The sequence below is a fragment of the Corvus cornix genome, chromosome 12, assembly GCF_000738735.6.
Source record: "Corvus cornix cornix isolate S_Up_H32 chromosome 12, ASM73873v5, whole genome shotgun sequence".
NCBI lineage: Eukaryota > Metazoa > Chordata > Aves > Passeriformes > Corvidae > Corvus > Corvus cornix.
Genome location: NC_046342.1, coordinates 13,646,872 through 13,662,494, shown reverse-complemented (window position 1 = coordinate 13,662,494; position 15,623 = coordinate 13,646,872). Strand labels below are relative to the sequence as shown.

General features: G+C 48.5%; 1 protein-coding gene across 31 annotated transcripts in view; it reads left to right on the top strand.

The window, feature by feature from the left end:
• The first annotated feature begins 2,148 nt into the window (after positions 1 to 2,148).
• The window catches only part of CADPS (calcium dependent secretion activator), a 210,863-nt gene continuing 197,388 nt past the window's right edge, over positions 2,149 to 15,623 (top strand). For 23 of the 31 annotated variants that reach the window (XM_039558671.1, XM_039558670.1, XM_039558664.1 and 20 more), the window contains exon 1: positions 2,149 to 2,637. In XM_039558671.1, the coding sequence (XP_039414605.1) occupies positions 2,257 to 2,637 (381 nt within the window). In that variant the 5' untranslated portion in view covers positions 2,149 to 2,256. The remainder of the gene's footprint in view (positions 2,638 to 15,623) is intronic. The other 8 variants (XM_039558665.1, XM_039558663.1, XM_039558659.1 and 5 more) reach the window with 2 other exon arrangements.

Below are 15,623 nucleotides of genomic sequence, written 5' to 3'. Positions count from 1 at the left end.
ATTAATTTAAGGAATCTTTTCTGACAATCTGTCAGAAAAGTCAATCTGTCTTTATAGTTAGATACTCAATGTCTGTGATGTGCCTACCAGCAAAGGTTATTTCTGTCATCCCCAGCTGCTTTCCTCTAGTGAATCCACCTCTGCAGAGTTACCTCAATAATCAGAGCAATAACCACAGAAAGAGAACCTTTCATAAAAAACGGTCCAATTTTCCTCTGATCATCTGAGAGAGCTTTGTTGCTGTGTTGTCTATGAGAGGGAGGACAGATAGCTGCAGCTTCTGAACATATGCCTCCTCAACTAGGAGGGAGAGCACCTGCAGCCTCATGTCACAGATTTTTTTCCATTTTCCTATACAAAAAATGACATTTCTTTCTTGAAAATCCCAAAGATTTGTGTTTTCTCCTCTGTTGTGGGATCACCTATAGATAGTATCATTATAGGCACTGATGTAATTTATTCAATTTTTTTCTGCATTCCCAGTTGGCACAACTGGACTCAGGACTAGGGTTTTTTTCTGATGGATAATATAAAATTGGCATCAATCAAAAGAAAGGAATGCAAAACTAAAAGACAACTAAAAAAATAAGATAACTGTGCTGAGGAGGAGACTTTTGAGACATCTCATCACCCTTGTGGTAGTTATCCTTGCATTAGCCATGTTAGGGGCCAAATGGCACTAGCAGGTGCTGTATGACCTGTCCCCCTAGCAAGGGACTGGCAGTACAACTACACTACATCTTGGGCAAGCAGGGTTATTGGCATCACAGCAATGACATCAGGGCACTTCTAGTTGTTCGTCTGGGAAGACAATAAATAGGGAGGCATGAAGTGAAAAGATACTGAGAAAGGCTGAGAGGGGCTGAAAAATCTTTTCCTAACTTCAGCTTGGACCAGCTCCTTTCAATGGGAAGTGTATGGAAAACTTTGTTTGCGGGAACTTTGCTATTTTGCTCTTCCCCACAGAGAGTTTGTCATCCCCAGGTCTTCCCACATTGCTGGCAGGACACACACCACGGCAAGGTGATGTGCAGAATGCCACAGCTCTAGCAGATAAGGCTGATGGAAATGGAGAAAGCCACTTTTTGCATTCTATGCCAATTTTTCAGCCACTTCTGATGGCTTTTGGAAATGCAGAACCCAGAAGTTTTTCCACTCATTTGGCTACGCAGAGCTTTTAACTAGAAGTAGGAAAGAAGCTCAGAAAGCCCAGCTGCTGTGAAAACACTGGAACACATCACGAGAAGCAGTACCTGTCTCCTCTCCTGCAAGCTATTCTCACAGCTCCATCACCATGAGTCCATGTTTATCTATTCTCCCTAAATACTTATTAACATCAATTAACAGGTGACAGCTATTTTGACATTTAGAAAAGAAGCACTGCTAATTGAGTAGACAAAACCAAACCTCGAAAACACCCACCGACCACAAATACACACATACACATAAATTAAGTCTCAATCAGATCTGAAAATCGCCAAAAGTTAAACCATTGAGCACACATGATGTCTTCACTGACTCATCTCTCACAGCAGCTCCTGAAGTCCTCAGCTTGCCCCAGGTAATCTTCAAAGCAGAATACCACGATATTGTTACACGTGTAATAATTAGTGACTCGGGAAAAATATTTATCAGCAGCATCACTTTTCGATTAAGACTTTTAGCTGCACTGAGGGGCAAGAAGATCTGCTTGGTGGAAAACAAATGCTATGAGCCTCAGGCCTGAGGGGATTCGCGTGGTCCAGACTGCTGTGGGGACATAGTAATGTCCGTGTGGGGCTGTGGCGCACCAGGGGCGTAGCAGGGACATTGATGTCCGTGGGGACATTGAAGACACAGCAGGGTCTGTGTGTGGCTGCGGAGGTTTGGAGGTACAGTGGTTCCTGTGGGTACACCACGGGCACAGCAGTGCCTGTGTGGGGCTGGGGGGAAACAGCGGCACACCGGCCCGTCACCCACACACCGGCCCGTCACCCACACACCGGCCCGTCACCACACAGCGCCCAGACCCCGCCGCCACGGGGCCGACGGGCCCCCACTGCGCATGCGCGGGTCGCGCTCGGCGCTCGCTCGGCTCGCCCCGCGCGTGCAGCACCGCGGCCAGCGCCCGCGCGCACGGGGCGGGGCGGCGCGGGGGCGCGCGCGGGGTCGGCGGCGCGCGGAGCCGGAGCCGGGCACGGACAGAGCCGCGCCGAGCGCAGCGCAGCTGAGCGCAGCCCAGAGCTCGCCCGGCCGAGCCCAGCCGTCGCCGCCGCGATGTTGGACCCGTCGTCCAGCGAGGAGGAGTCGGAGGAGCTGGTGGAGGAGGAAAGCGGTAAGGAGCCGCTGGCGCCGGCCGCGGCGCGGCTCTCTCCTAGCCGCCCCGGCGAGGGCCCGGGCGGCGGCGGCGGCGGCGTTGCCGGCGGCGGTGGGAGCGCCGGGGGGCTGCAGCCTGGCGGCCGCGGCAGCAGCGCGGCGCGGCCCGCCAGCCCCAGCCCCTCGGTGGCCAGCGAGAAGGAGAAGGATGAGCTGGAGCGGCTGCAGCGGGAGGAGGAGGAGAGGAAGAAGAAGCTGCAGCTCTACGTCTTCGTCATGCGCTGCATCGCCTACCCCTTCAACGCCAAGCAGCCCACCGACATGGCCCGCCGGCAGCAGAAGGTACCGGCCGTGCACTGCCCTGTCCTGTCCTACCCGGCTCTACCCTGCCGCCCAGGCCTTGCCTCTCCATCACCCACCTCTGGCAGGTGGGCCTGCCCCTGCCATCCGCCCATTTGCCTGCCCCCTTCTTACCTACCCGCTGTTGACCTACCCCTTTGCACGCTCCTCTAGATACTCCTCTGCCTGCATCCTTGCCCAGTCCTTGCCTCTTCTGCTGCTCCCCAGGCCTGCAGCTCCCCGGGCACCCCAAGGGCACTCCCAGCATAGGGCACCTTGGGCCCACGTGGTGCAGTGTGCTGGCAGCTGCCCTGTCCCGGGGCCCGGGGAAGCCCCCTGACCCCTCGTCACCCTCCGTGCTGTTCCCCCCCGTGGTCTTCCACACAGAGCCAGCGCAGTGACTTATATCGTTGCTTCTAGTTACGCAACATCGGGATCGGGAAGTTTGAGATGTTGGCCATCTAAAGGTTGTCGAAAGGAGAGAAATGGGTCATATTGCTGGAAAACACCAGGCACGTGCTGTTGCCTCCTGCAAAGGGACTCCACAACTCCGTGCTTACTGCAAAGTTTGCTTAACTGGGAGTGCTGGCACTGACTTGAGGAGTTGCCGAGTCTCATTTCAACTTCTTGCAAGTGTTTATGTGTGGCAAGCTCCTCAAGACCGGCTTCCCAGCAAAATGCATCAGCAGAGGTTTGCGATGAAGTTTCTGCCACAGTCCTGGCTCTTCCTCCCCAGGTGTGTCCCCATGGCAGAACCGTGTGCTGCTCCAGGCAGAGGCTGGACAGGAGCACTTCACCTGGGCTTCCCATCTCCAGGAGCTGTCTTGAAGCTTGTTTCTCCTCTGAGGCACAAGCTTGTGGGCCAGGGCAGAAATTAAGTTTCTCCTGGATCTGGACACAGGATCTTTCAGTCAAATGCAGCCAACTTTTTCCCTGTGGCAGCCAGAGTTAGGTCTGTGATGTAATGTAGCTCTCTGAAACAGCTGGCCTATTTTTTGTCACCATTTTCAGTTGAGTTTCTTAGACTGCAGTTTTAGCCTTGATACTGTTCTGTGTTTACAAATGACCTTTACAATTCAGGCAGACTCCTGGATGTATTGATGCAAACAGCGTTCAGTTCTGCTACACCACAGGACTATTATTAGTCATTGCAACATACGGAGGTAGGAAAGTGTATCTGTAATGTATCATGTAGTTTAAAGGCAATATAGGACAATCTGGTGTTGCTGGAAGGTTGAATGATCTGCTTTTGTTTGCTGAGCAAAGTACATAACTGAAATTATAGCCAGGTTTGGAGTTTCTTTTATCTGTTCTTTTTGCCTACAATCCTTTCCAACAGATTATGAATTTCCAAAGTAGTTTTGGCTTTTGTTTCCTGTGCAACTTCTTTGTGTTAGAGAAAGATGATGAAATTTACGTTACTGTTAGTTTCGCTGAAATAAAACCAAGTAAATCCTGCAACTGTTTCTCACATGAAAGTGATCTGAAACTGACAAGTGGTTTATCCAAAGGAGCATGCAGCATCTTAGCGGTCCAGAGGAGAGTGGCTGGGAAGGACAGTTTATAGTCCCTGAAATCAAAATAGTGCACTGTGAAAGGACAAGAGAGAAGAGGAAAAGGTGGGGAATAAAGTGCAGGTGAAACAAAGAAATGAGGAGTAATGAGAAAAATTACAAACTGGCAGCAATACTCAAGGGTATGTGGAAGTTACACAGGATCTTGGAAGGAAATAATCCATTCTCTGTGAAATGAAGAACATAGGGAAACATGTCTGGCTTATTAATGTAGCTAAAATAGGTGTGTCTTGGGGGCTGATCATCTCCCCTCAAACTTAGCAGTGAAGTGGAATTGGGAAAGCTAAATTTAACATGATAACACATGTCAAACACCCTTTTAAAGGTGAATTAATTATCGTTTTTTGTCTTCTCTATATCCCTGTATTCAGTTGTCATGCTGGGAATAGATCCTTGCCCTTTTTTCTTAGTCATGACTCCTGTTGAAGTCAATTAAAGAACTACCAGAGCCTGGAGTTTGTTGATGAACTTTGTGTGCTCCTCTGCTTTGCTTTCCTCACACGTCCCTCTGGGAAAGTGCACCCTTCCTCTGCTGGCTGGAGGGGGACCAGAGGGTGAAGGTGTGGGACTTGATCCCTCTTGAGCACTGAGCTTCAGTTGCAGTATATTGGTTGGATCTTCAGTAATGATGAAACTATCAGGTGCTCAAGACTCACCAGAGTAGAACAAATGCATTTTGCTTTTTAGCGGAAAGGTGAGAGAAGACTGGGTTTTGGTCCTGCTCTAATGGAGGCTGTTGGGTCAGTTTGCTGGTCAGCAGAGGAGGGATAAACTGCTTCCTTTCCCATGTGCTATTTGCCTCTCCACCTTTACAGTTTGTTGTTTACCAGGGAATTGTTTCGTTCTTGAAGAAATGGGGAGCAGAAGACCACCAAGCATTGTCATTTGCAGCCTCCAGACTGGTGTGCAGGATCACGCTCCCTCCTTTCCCAATGGTGCTGGACAGAGAGGCTGCAGAGGGGGCTGCTTGATCCACTGCATGTGTTGGCCCCTGGAGATGCCAGGGCCTGAACCTGCCCATCTGCCCACTCCAGTCACTGCCCATGGACAGGGCATCTGGGAGCCCCACTGAAGCTCTGCCCAGGTGAGGGGACCTGGCTTCACACCAGGCTGCTCAGAGCCCACACCCACGTCAAGGAGGTGCCACCGCAGAAGTGTCTGGGCAGAACTGTGCAGCAGTGAGTGCTGGGGACCTGTCCCCAGCCCTGCTCAGCAAGTTCTGCCCAGTGCTGGAAGGAGAAGGATGAGGTTTGGCTTCGCCTGGCTCATAGCTCTCCCCTTGTAGCACAGAAGATGCTGCCACCCCAAGCACAGCCTAGGCAGGTGACCATGGCTTTGCAGGTGAGGCAGTGAAGCTGTTGCCCTGTGGAGTGGTTTCCTAGCTGGGTTACCTGATAAGAGCCAGCCCATCCCCACCACAGCTGGAGGACCACAGCTGAAATGGGCTGTATTGCAGTCAGCCCCTGCCAGGCTCCCAGAGCCCAGGCAGCTTCTATAGCTTCACCTTCTTTGCAATTTTCTCAGATAAGAAAGCATTGATTTTTTTGTGGCTGCAGCACTGAAATTCTTGCCTAGGCTGTAGATCCTTGTGGTACCTCTCCTGAGGTGTGTAATCCTCCCCCCTTGATCCTGCAGTGCTGCTGTGTCAGAGCTGGCTGGTGCCCGGAGACCCAGGGGCCACGTGTTCTGGTGCTGGGAATGCACTGGCACAGCGGGCACTGGTTGTGAGCCACACACCTGTGTGTAGTGCTCAGGAGCTGGAAAATGCAGCCTGGTGTTCTGCAGCACTCATGAACCACCTTGGAATAAAGGGAACTATGTAGTTAAGGTGCTGTTGCACCACAAAGGTAATTACCTGCTGTTTGATAAATTAGAATGTATATGAGAGCAAAGAGAGCAGCGGAAAAGTGTAAATGGATGGTGTAGCTGGGTATTTATTGCATGTGAAGCACGACAGCACTGCTTGTTTACACCAGCAGCAAACTGTTCCAGATTTCCAGATGAATTTAAGCAGGCGCCACTCAGAACTGGTATTTTTCTTATCCTGACACCCCAGAAATTTCAGCAATAGAGGAAAAACTGTTTTTTAGATCAGCATGTTCAAGTCTACACCTCTGCTTTGGGTTTATTTTGATGTTTATGGGGTAAGGCTCCACTTGAGTAACTACACATCTGTGACATCTACCTGTAAGTTCTTCTATTTACATCTCACTAGCAGTATTTCCTAAGGGAAAAAAGGCTTATTAGATACCTGCCTGTGCTGTCTTACTTCCCACTTAGGTTTCTTTTTTAAGCCACCACTGAATTCCAGGCACATTTGAGACGCAGACAGTGGTCTGCAAGATACTTATCCCTGTAAAGCTTGGTGAAATAGGGAGATTTTGTTTTTATCTTCTACCCCAGGTGGGAGAAGGGTGCAGTGTGTGGGCAGCCCTTACTAGACACTGGGGAATCTGGGCAAGAGACCTACTGAATGTGGAGGAAAAACTCCCATCAGAACTTAAAATATTGCTGGACATTGAAGGCTCCAGCCTCATGATGCAGCTCAGCAGGAAAGTGGCTTTGCCAGCTCCATGACTCTCAGAACAACGTGTTTTATTACTGCAGATGGCACTGAGCTTGGTAATTGCTTGCCCAGGATGTGTGTGGTCTTTTCTCTAGCTCATGCTGATTTGTTGGAAGTAGAGTTGAGACAACCAGCTGTGCTTGGTCCCTCTTCCCACTTGATCCCAACTGTCTGAAGCCTTTGGGAAGAGAGCTCAGCTGGCAGCCTAGGAATGCTGGACAAGCATCCTTGGGTGTGGGTTGTACCTCTTGCTAAATACCTCCACAGCACGGCAGTCAAAAGGCACAGCCCAGCCCTGGAATTGGTGTTTGCTCCTTCAAAACAGCATAAACTGAAAACACTTGTTGGGAAAGGGGCAGCAGAAGGAACTTGTTAGGAGATAAAATGTGGAGAGCACATTAGGTCAGATATCGCTGCAGTCGTGGTTGCCATTGCCTTTTTTCCTTTCTGCAGAGCAAGGGAGTAGGCAGGCAGGAGAGTAAATCAGTTCCCAGTGGGATAAATGTGGGATGAAAAAAGTTCCAGATTTGTTGCAGATTACCAGGGCTACTCCTGGGAGAAGTGGCGCATGATTTGGGTCCCTGTGTAAGCCTGTGGGATGACGTCAAGTGCATTAGCAAAATTCTCAGTCAAATTCAGCAAAGCGCTTAAGCTTGTGCTTTGCTGAATGGTGACTGATTTAAGCACAGTGCTTAATGCAGAACAGGTGTGAGGGGTCAGAAACTGTTAAATTGGTTACGACGCATCTTAAAATACTGAATTTCTGCCATTTCAGCAGGTACACAGATGCTACAACATTTAGGAACATAGTAAAGCTAGTGCAGCCTTCCAAACAGTCGCATACTTCTTTCTTATCATGGGTTGGATTGTTACTTCTGCCATATTTACACAAGTTCTCTCATAAAACCACCAACACATTGTTCTTCTGGGACAGACCCTGTCTCAGCTGGTGTTGGAACTTGTTTTAGGAGCTTTCTGCTGGAGGAATTTGTTTTTGTGGTCAGATTCCGCTCTGCTGGTCCCAAGAAACCCTTGGAGATTTTTGGTTTTCTCAGCTCTGCAGGGCAGGAGAGGTAAAGATGATGCTCTGCTTGTTTTCTGTCTGTTCCTCAGTTGCTGTCTAGTGCTGTTTAAGAGGTAGATGCAAGGTCCAGGCAGCTCTCAAGCATGAGCTGGACCTTATGCTCTGCTCTGTAGTTGCATCAAAGCTTGCAGGATAATTATTAGTGCTATACCTATACAAACCTGGAAGAGTAGTTAGGGGTTGGCTTCACCACTTAGATGGCTCAGTGTGGGCACAGGCCATTGCCACCATTGAATGAGAGTTCTGTGTGTGGCTGGGCTCTTGGCTGGGTCTGTCCCTAGCTCTGTGCCAACCCTGAAGTGAAGGTGAGCCTGCTTGCGGAGCATCACCATGGGGAGGATGCTGTGCTGCTTAGCAGTGTGGAGTGCAGAATGTGATTACTGTGCTTAAATTGTCTGGAATCTGCAGAAAATGGCTGTTTTCAGTTAAAACACATCATTTATTTTGCCAGTGTCTTAATTTAATTCCAGGAGATATTAAATATTTGTCATACTTTGGCTATTTATATACTTGCAACTTATTGGATTGTGAAGCAGGTAATTAAATAGGCTGTGAGCTTGGTCTTTGGCTGTTGTAAAACTTTGCAGTTCCTGATCCATAGCCTGACATTTCAGTTATTGTGGGTGGCACCTCTTGGGCCAGAGATGTTACGAACTCAGAGTGGAGAGGACTTATCAGATCATGCAGCTCCAAGCCTTGCTAAAGCCCATCGTTTCCAAAAGGTGTAATTTATGGCCTTGCTTTGCGTAGTCTAGACACTCTCCTCGAAGCACTTTGCCTCTTGCACAACTTGTAATTCCTTCTGCTGAATGGTGCGTCACTTGTTCTCCATGTACCTAAGTGGAAAGTGGTCGGCAAGTAATTTCCCTATGCAAATTTTTCTTAGCTGGAGAAATATTTAATTTGGTTTTAGCTTATTTAGCAGTAGCAGCCCAGCCATCACAACTCTGCTACAAGCAGTGTATGTATAAAAACCCCAGAGCTACTGCCAGTGCTGTAGTCCAGGGTGGTACAAGGTAAACATCCTGTTTCTATTTCATTATGTAAACTTGATCAGTATGTTAAGACCAATCAATACAGTATGACCAATAAAGCTGTTGCTTGGATGGTGTCGATGTGAATCCAGCTAGTGGCTTCAGCAGTGCCAGGGTTTCACCCACAAAGTGATCTCTAGAAATCATATGTTTTAGTGTGTCTTTGAGAATTAAGACTAATTAAAACAGTAGAGTTCCCTTAAAAGAGCAGACAAGGTGAGCAGCTGTTGGTGAGCAGCTCCTCTCCATTTGTCACCCAGGAGGGTGGGTGGGATTTGATGGATGGCCCCTCAAAGGTCTTTCCTTCCTGGAAATAGAACAGGGTGAGGTCCAAGGGAAAGTGCCACCTCACTGCCCAGCTCTTTTAGAGTGTGGTGCAGGCATGGCAGGACAATCAGAATTGTCTCCTCACCTTGGATGCTCTGTATGCAGGTGGCACCACCAACTCCCAGTGGGTCAGAATTGGTCCACCCTTCTTGAAGGGCATGCTCCAAGGTCCAGCAATAGGGTCCAGCTGCTTCTTCATGAGGGTAGGAAAGGGGAGATGAAAGAGATGGAAGGTTCCTGGAGAGTTCCACTTTGTCGTTGCCTTGTGGGTACTGACAAGAATACGCAAAGCATCCTAACCTGGCACTTGCTTAGGAAGAAGTTATTTGTGGGTACAGGATATTTGGGTTGCTTCAGCTGGGTTTTCCTCTGAATTGCATGGGCTTTGTTCTTAAAACCGGACATAAAGTGCAGTCACTGAGTGTTGGATGTTAACCTTTTGAAATTGTTTGAAAAGGTGCTTTTAGTGATAATATCTGGTATTGTTTGTCTGTGATTCAGGCTGATAAAGTCAGACATTTCCTAGAATTTAAACACCTGAGTCAAAGTGTCATGCAAATATTTATTCAGCTTGGGGTAAGTGATGCTGTGTTTGTAGTTGTCATACTTCAAAACCTGTCTGTCTACTTCACAGTAAGGTTGGGTGCTTGGACTTTTAGTGGTGTCAGGTATATAGTGACCCTCATGGGCGTCTCTCCGTACCCAAGTGTTAATATTTAATGAAGAAACTTAATGAAATTTAGATTTAGTCATGTTTTTCCTGGCCAGAAGGGTGGATTTTTTTAATGACAGTGCTGTGGTGTCTATCTTTGGGGACTGGCAATGCTATGTGCAGATCTCAAAAGAGCCCCATTGAATTTGGTAAGACTTTGGGCTGATGCCACAATGCCTTTGTGCAATACCCTGGCAAACAGGGCTGATGGTCCAGCAGTGGCCTTTTGTGATCTCGTGTGCTAAATTAGGGTGACATTCGGACAAGGGCAGGGTGCTTTTTGACTTTCTAAAAGGAAGAGTCTTCAAATCTAGCTTTGTCTGTAGACCCCTCTGCAGACCACGTCCTGCTCCCTTTTGGGGTGGGATTTAGATCCACACCTGATGATTTAGGATTAGCATTTATGAACTGGATCTGATCCTCTACAAGCATGGAGCAGAGTGACCCTGTCCCTGCAAGTCTATCGCTCGCTGTATGTCTTTAGCCAGGTGAAGAATCTTGGGGGGAAAAAATTCAATAAACTTTTTGGCAGTGGAAAAGAAGTACTTGTTTTGGAGTTGTCATTGCCTGATGCACTTCTGCAGGAGAGAGAGGCCTGGTATCCAGAGCAGCTGCAGTACTGTGGCATGCACAGGCTCAGTTCAATCCCTTGGAGCAGGGATAAAAGGGAGTGGTTTGGCTCCTGACTGCCTGTCTGGCAGAGGGGAGAACAGTAATAGGGAGGAAAGACTGTTTTCCAGGCACACACTTTGAGGAGCTACTGATTGAAGAAGCTATTTGTTAAGAATTGTCTTGTTGAAACAGTCTCACAGGTTGCCTTGTAAAAAGCAGTGTCTGCTCTAGCATTTGAATTTGATTTCTAGCATTTGAATTTGATCCTGAGAACCCACTGAGCAGGAGAGGATGGCACTGGGAGTTTGCAGATTCTGTAAGTTTGTAGCAACCACTGATGTCTGTTGTTGCAGTGTGTGTTTTCAATGGATGAGGTGTGTGGGGCTTGCTGACTCCTGTAGGATGCCATTCTCCCTTTCCTGGGGAATTTGTGAAGTTACCGAGGCAGATGATGCTAAGTTGGCATTGCCCTGGGGTGCAGAAGGCTTCAATCCTATTGAAAGATTTTAGCACTTAAAGCACCCCAACATGTGGCCACAACCCACAAGTTTTTCCCCACCTCCACATCACAGGGGAGCAGCCCCATGCTTTCCTTGGAGTCCCTCAGAGAAGGGCAGTGATTTGCCTTTGTTGGTAGGGATGTGGGTGTGTGCATGAGGGTCATTTCAGAGCCTGGAGTGTCACAGCCAACATACAGCCTCTGGTTGAGATCAGAGAGGACAAGGTGCCTGGCTGGTGGCATCCTGGTGCGATAAAGGGACTTGGCTGTTAGAGGGAAGATAGACCAGTGCTCCTAAATACAGCTCTGTGCTCACTGATGTTGGTTCTACAAGAAGGCACCCACCCATCTGATTTCCAGCTGGTGCTTTGCTTAGAACTCTTATCCCAAGGAGTGATTTGGGGGATCCCTGTCCAGACAGTTGGCTAAATTAATGTAAATACTGCAAAGACACTTTAGGAAGAAATTTCTGGGCTTGCTCTGACCAGCCTTGACATGTGGCTGGTACAAGTGGCTGTGGAGGGGAGAAGCTGCTCCATGGGCAGCCAGCCAGATGCAACATATATTCCACTCTGCACTCCCCTCAGGTGTCTGATGGATGTGGGCTGGGAAGGAAGGAGCATTCAGGTATTATGTTTTAAGCCCAGAAAATACTGGATGGTTTGGGAACAATTAGGTGCAGCCATCCAGAAGTTCTGTCAGACTGCTGCTGATGCTGCCAGGGGCTGTAGTTTTTGCAAGGAGGTGGTTTCACTTTGCCTGATGTGCTTTTGCAGGCGGTCAGCTCCTCCCACACCTCAGCAGCAGAAGACTTAGGCAGCTGGAAGGTGATGTGGGTATCACATAAGCAGAACATCAAGCAAAAGGCAATTTTCTTCTAAGATGCCAAATACCTTTTCCTAATTCAGCAAGAGGGCACAAATGCTTTGCATGTTGCACGTGATGAGTTTGCTTTTATTGTCTCCATCCCTAGACTTCCCTCCTTCCTAGCAGACTGCTCTCATTCTTCTTGCAACCAGAGATGACAGACTAGTCCCTGCCTCGAAAGAAAGCTAATGAGGTGATGCAGCAGGAGCTAGCTGCCTTGCTACCTGCATGGTGACAGTGCAAGGAGGAAGGAAGGCCACAGACAGCACTTCTTCAGCCACGGGCGAGGCTGTGTAAGCTGAGAGCGGTGCACACTGGAAAAACCAGCACTATGCTGCCCACCCCGGCTCTGCAGACCATCATCTGCCAGTGAGACCTCTAGGCAGAAGCCATCTGCTGCTGTTATCTGGGGACGTTCTGAGCTGCACGGGGTTGGTTTTTGGTGCATAGCCAAGAGCTAGCTGGAGTTAGGACTGCAGAAACTTAGTGTGTTCTCAGTCATTCACGAGGGCAGAGCAGCTCCCAAACATGAATCAATGCTGATGCTGTGCTGTGGGAAAGAACAGGGAGCTGGGAAGGGCACCAGGCCTGGCTGAGGGAGTTTGGAGTTGGGAAGTTTCAGCTTTGCTCCTTCCCTTTATCAGGTGTTTGGTGCTTCAGTCTGCAAACTTTCCTCCTCTGGAAGGGTACCTGTGAAGAAGCTGGGGCAGGGAGGAGGGATTGCTGACAGTTCTCAGGTTGTGGCTATGTTTTCCTTTTCCATCTCCCATTTGCTCTGCATCAGGTATGCCCAGGGCTATGCAGGGATGGTGGAGAATAATACTTGTCTAGCCTCTAGCTGTCTCAAGAGAGAGCTGGTGTCCTCAAAAGAATTGAGTTGATCATTAAGTGGTGGATTATATTGGCCAAGGCTCTGCCTGGTAGGATTTCTGCTTGTTTATGGGCTCCTGGACTTCAGTGGTACCTTCTACTCTGAAATATGTTGGCTGTAATTCTGCAAAGACCCTACCACTGCCTTCAGCTGTGGTCTCGTGGGTTTTATCTACTCCAAGGGCTACTTCTTTCCCAGAATCTCTCATGACTGTGCTGGTTTGGACAAGTTTGGAGGAAAATATCCTCTGATAGAAGGCAGGTTACAACCACCCCTCCCCCACCAGGTTTGGGGGAAAAAAATATTTCCTCGGAGGAAAGTGAAAGAGATAAAAAACCTATTTATTTAACAAACACACAGGAAAAGAATAATAATGCTGAATAATAAAACCTCTCGCTGTGGAGAGAAAACCTGGGAAGATTTTAGAGTCCTTCTGTAGGTGTGGTCTCTCTCCTCCTCCTTGCAGCTGGGTGGGTGTGGGCCCACCTCTGGGGCCTTGGTGGAGAATTCTCCCTGTGTGTTCTGATGTTGAAACAGTCCAGAAGAGAAGAAGGGAAAAACCGAAGACCCAGGAAAACAAAGTTCAATTCTCCATCTCCCTCTGGAGAAAAGGAGCTGAAAGCTGGCTGAAAAGCAAGAAGGGTGCTTCCTCTGCTCTTGCTACCACAGCAGGAGAACGCAGAGGAGTGTGTATCTGTGTCCTTGAAAAACTGTTTTGAAAAGTTCGCTTGGTTTTTTTCTCCCCCCCTCTTGGGCTCAGTTTAAAGGCACAGAAAGGCGCAGGATTGATTTTCTGGGTACAGAGCAGTGATAGGGGATACACATCATAAAGTCACCCCAAGACAATGACACATTGCTGCACAGCCTGAGCCACATGCCCATCAAGGAGAGCGGCAGTTGGTGCACTTGTTCCAGCCTAACTGGTGTAGGGAGGGAAGGCTGGGCAGGGAATGGCATCAGTGAGCCTGTTTGTTAAACAGGGAGCTTGCTGCTTGTACCAGCTACTTTGAGCCTGCATGGCTGAGCCATGGGCATCCCCTTGAGGGTTACACAAACCCAGGAAGGGGGTTATGAGCAGAGCAGAGTGGTGGAGCATGCCTGAGGCACGGGTAGGGAACAGAAGCAATGTGTCATGGCATGATGGAGGATGGGGGAAGTGAATTTGACACTTGAATTACACTTTTAAACTTCTGATTTTGCTTGTTTTTAAGTGCTGTTACAAGTGCATGTGCTTTTTCAAAGGTTATGAACTGAGCAGGACGGGGTGTCCATGGGCGTTGTTGGATTTCTCCATCAATTGTGAAAGCCACTGAAGTGCCTGGACTCCAGTGCCATACATGTTGCTGGCTGATATAAAATGGATGTTTCCTCCTAAGGCTGCATTGCATCCCTGCTGCTGAACTTTTATTTGGAGTTCCTCAAACTATGACCTCTGAAGCCTCTGTAGCAAAGCTCCTGCTTGGTACATATTTCATGCAGCAGGATGTGAGTGATAGAAATTCTTCCTGTAATTTCGTCTCTCTGTACACTCCCTTCTCTCAGCTTCTGTAGCACACCAAAATATTCCGTTCTGCATAGAAGTCACCCAAAAGTGAATCAGATCCTGCTGAGCAGGACAGTCTTCCCACCACCTATTTATAGTGCATGCAATTACCCTCCATGCATCTCGGAATTCTAATTGCCTTTTTATTGCTGTTTAGTAGTGTGTTAAAGGTTTTTGAATGCTCATGCCTTGTTTTCTCATTAGCTCTATTTATTGCTCCTTTGGCTCCCTTCCTCAACCTCATCAAATTTAGTATCTTCATGCCTCCAGGGCCTTGGGCAGCTCTGCCACTTCTGACTTCTCCCGTGTCCTCGCTTGTGTTGCTGCTCCAGATGCTTTGTGTTCCCCAGTCTCAGTCTGATGTGTTCTTGGGATCTGTCTCCTGGAAGGGGCTCTGTGCCTGCTCTGATACCCTGCCAGTGATCCCTTTTCTGGGCAGGGTGGCTCAGGGAAGGTGCTTCAGTGTCTCTAAGGCATCTGCCTTGCATCAGATGGGGCTGTTTAGTGTAGTGAGGCTGCCCAGGCAGTTAGGGGCAAGTACATGATTTCCAAATGGGGAGCAATGGTCAAGAGACTGGGGAGCAGCTGGTAATAGGGACTGGGAGTTGGTAAGCCAGGCGGGAGGCAGGTGCTGTGGCCTGGAGTCCTCTGCATGGATTTGTTTTGCCAGGGTGGCCCCAGAGCTGCTGTGTCACCAGTGGTCCCCTTGTGACATGGCCCTTCTCTAAAGCCACAGTCTCTTGGGCTGGGAGCACATACAGCTGGTATCACTGGGATTGCTTTTTTTAGAGCTTCGTGTGTATCCTGTACCAGTTTTCGCTTGATGGGCTTGTAGAGCGCCTGGCACCCTGGTGGGTCATTGAGGACAAGCAGTAGCCTGTGTTTGTCTCATATAGTTTCTTGAGTGCAAAGTCCTTTACAGTGTTGTTTGCTTTATGTCTTAGCTTTGTTGTGTGGCATTTCCATTGCTCAGATTAATTTAATCATCCCCCAAGGTGCTTGCTTGTTCATGGTTGTCCAGGACTTTATTGCCCTCCTCTTGTGTATTGAAGTGCCCACACAAATCTGAATCATCAGTAAATGTTATCATGGTGTTTGATGTTTGTTCTTCCAAGTCCGTGATACATACAATGAATGAAACTGGTCTTAATACCCATCTTGCCTCCCCTTTCAGCACTTCTTACGTTCCAACATGCTTATTTGCTGTGTATAGCCCTGCCACTCAGTCCTACTAGCATTCATAGTGACCAGAGGAATTAATGTTTATGTAAAATTGTATCAAAAGCCTTCTCATCCTATA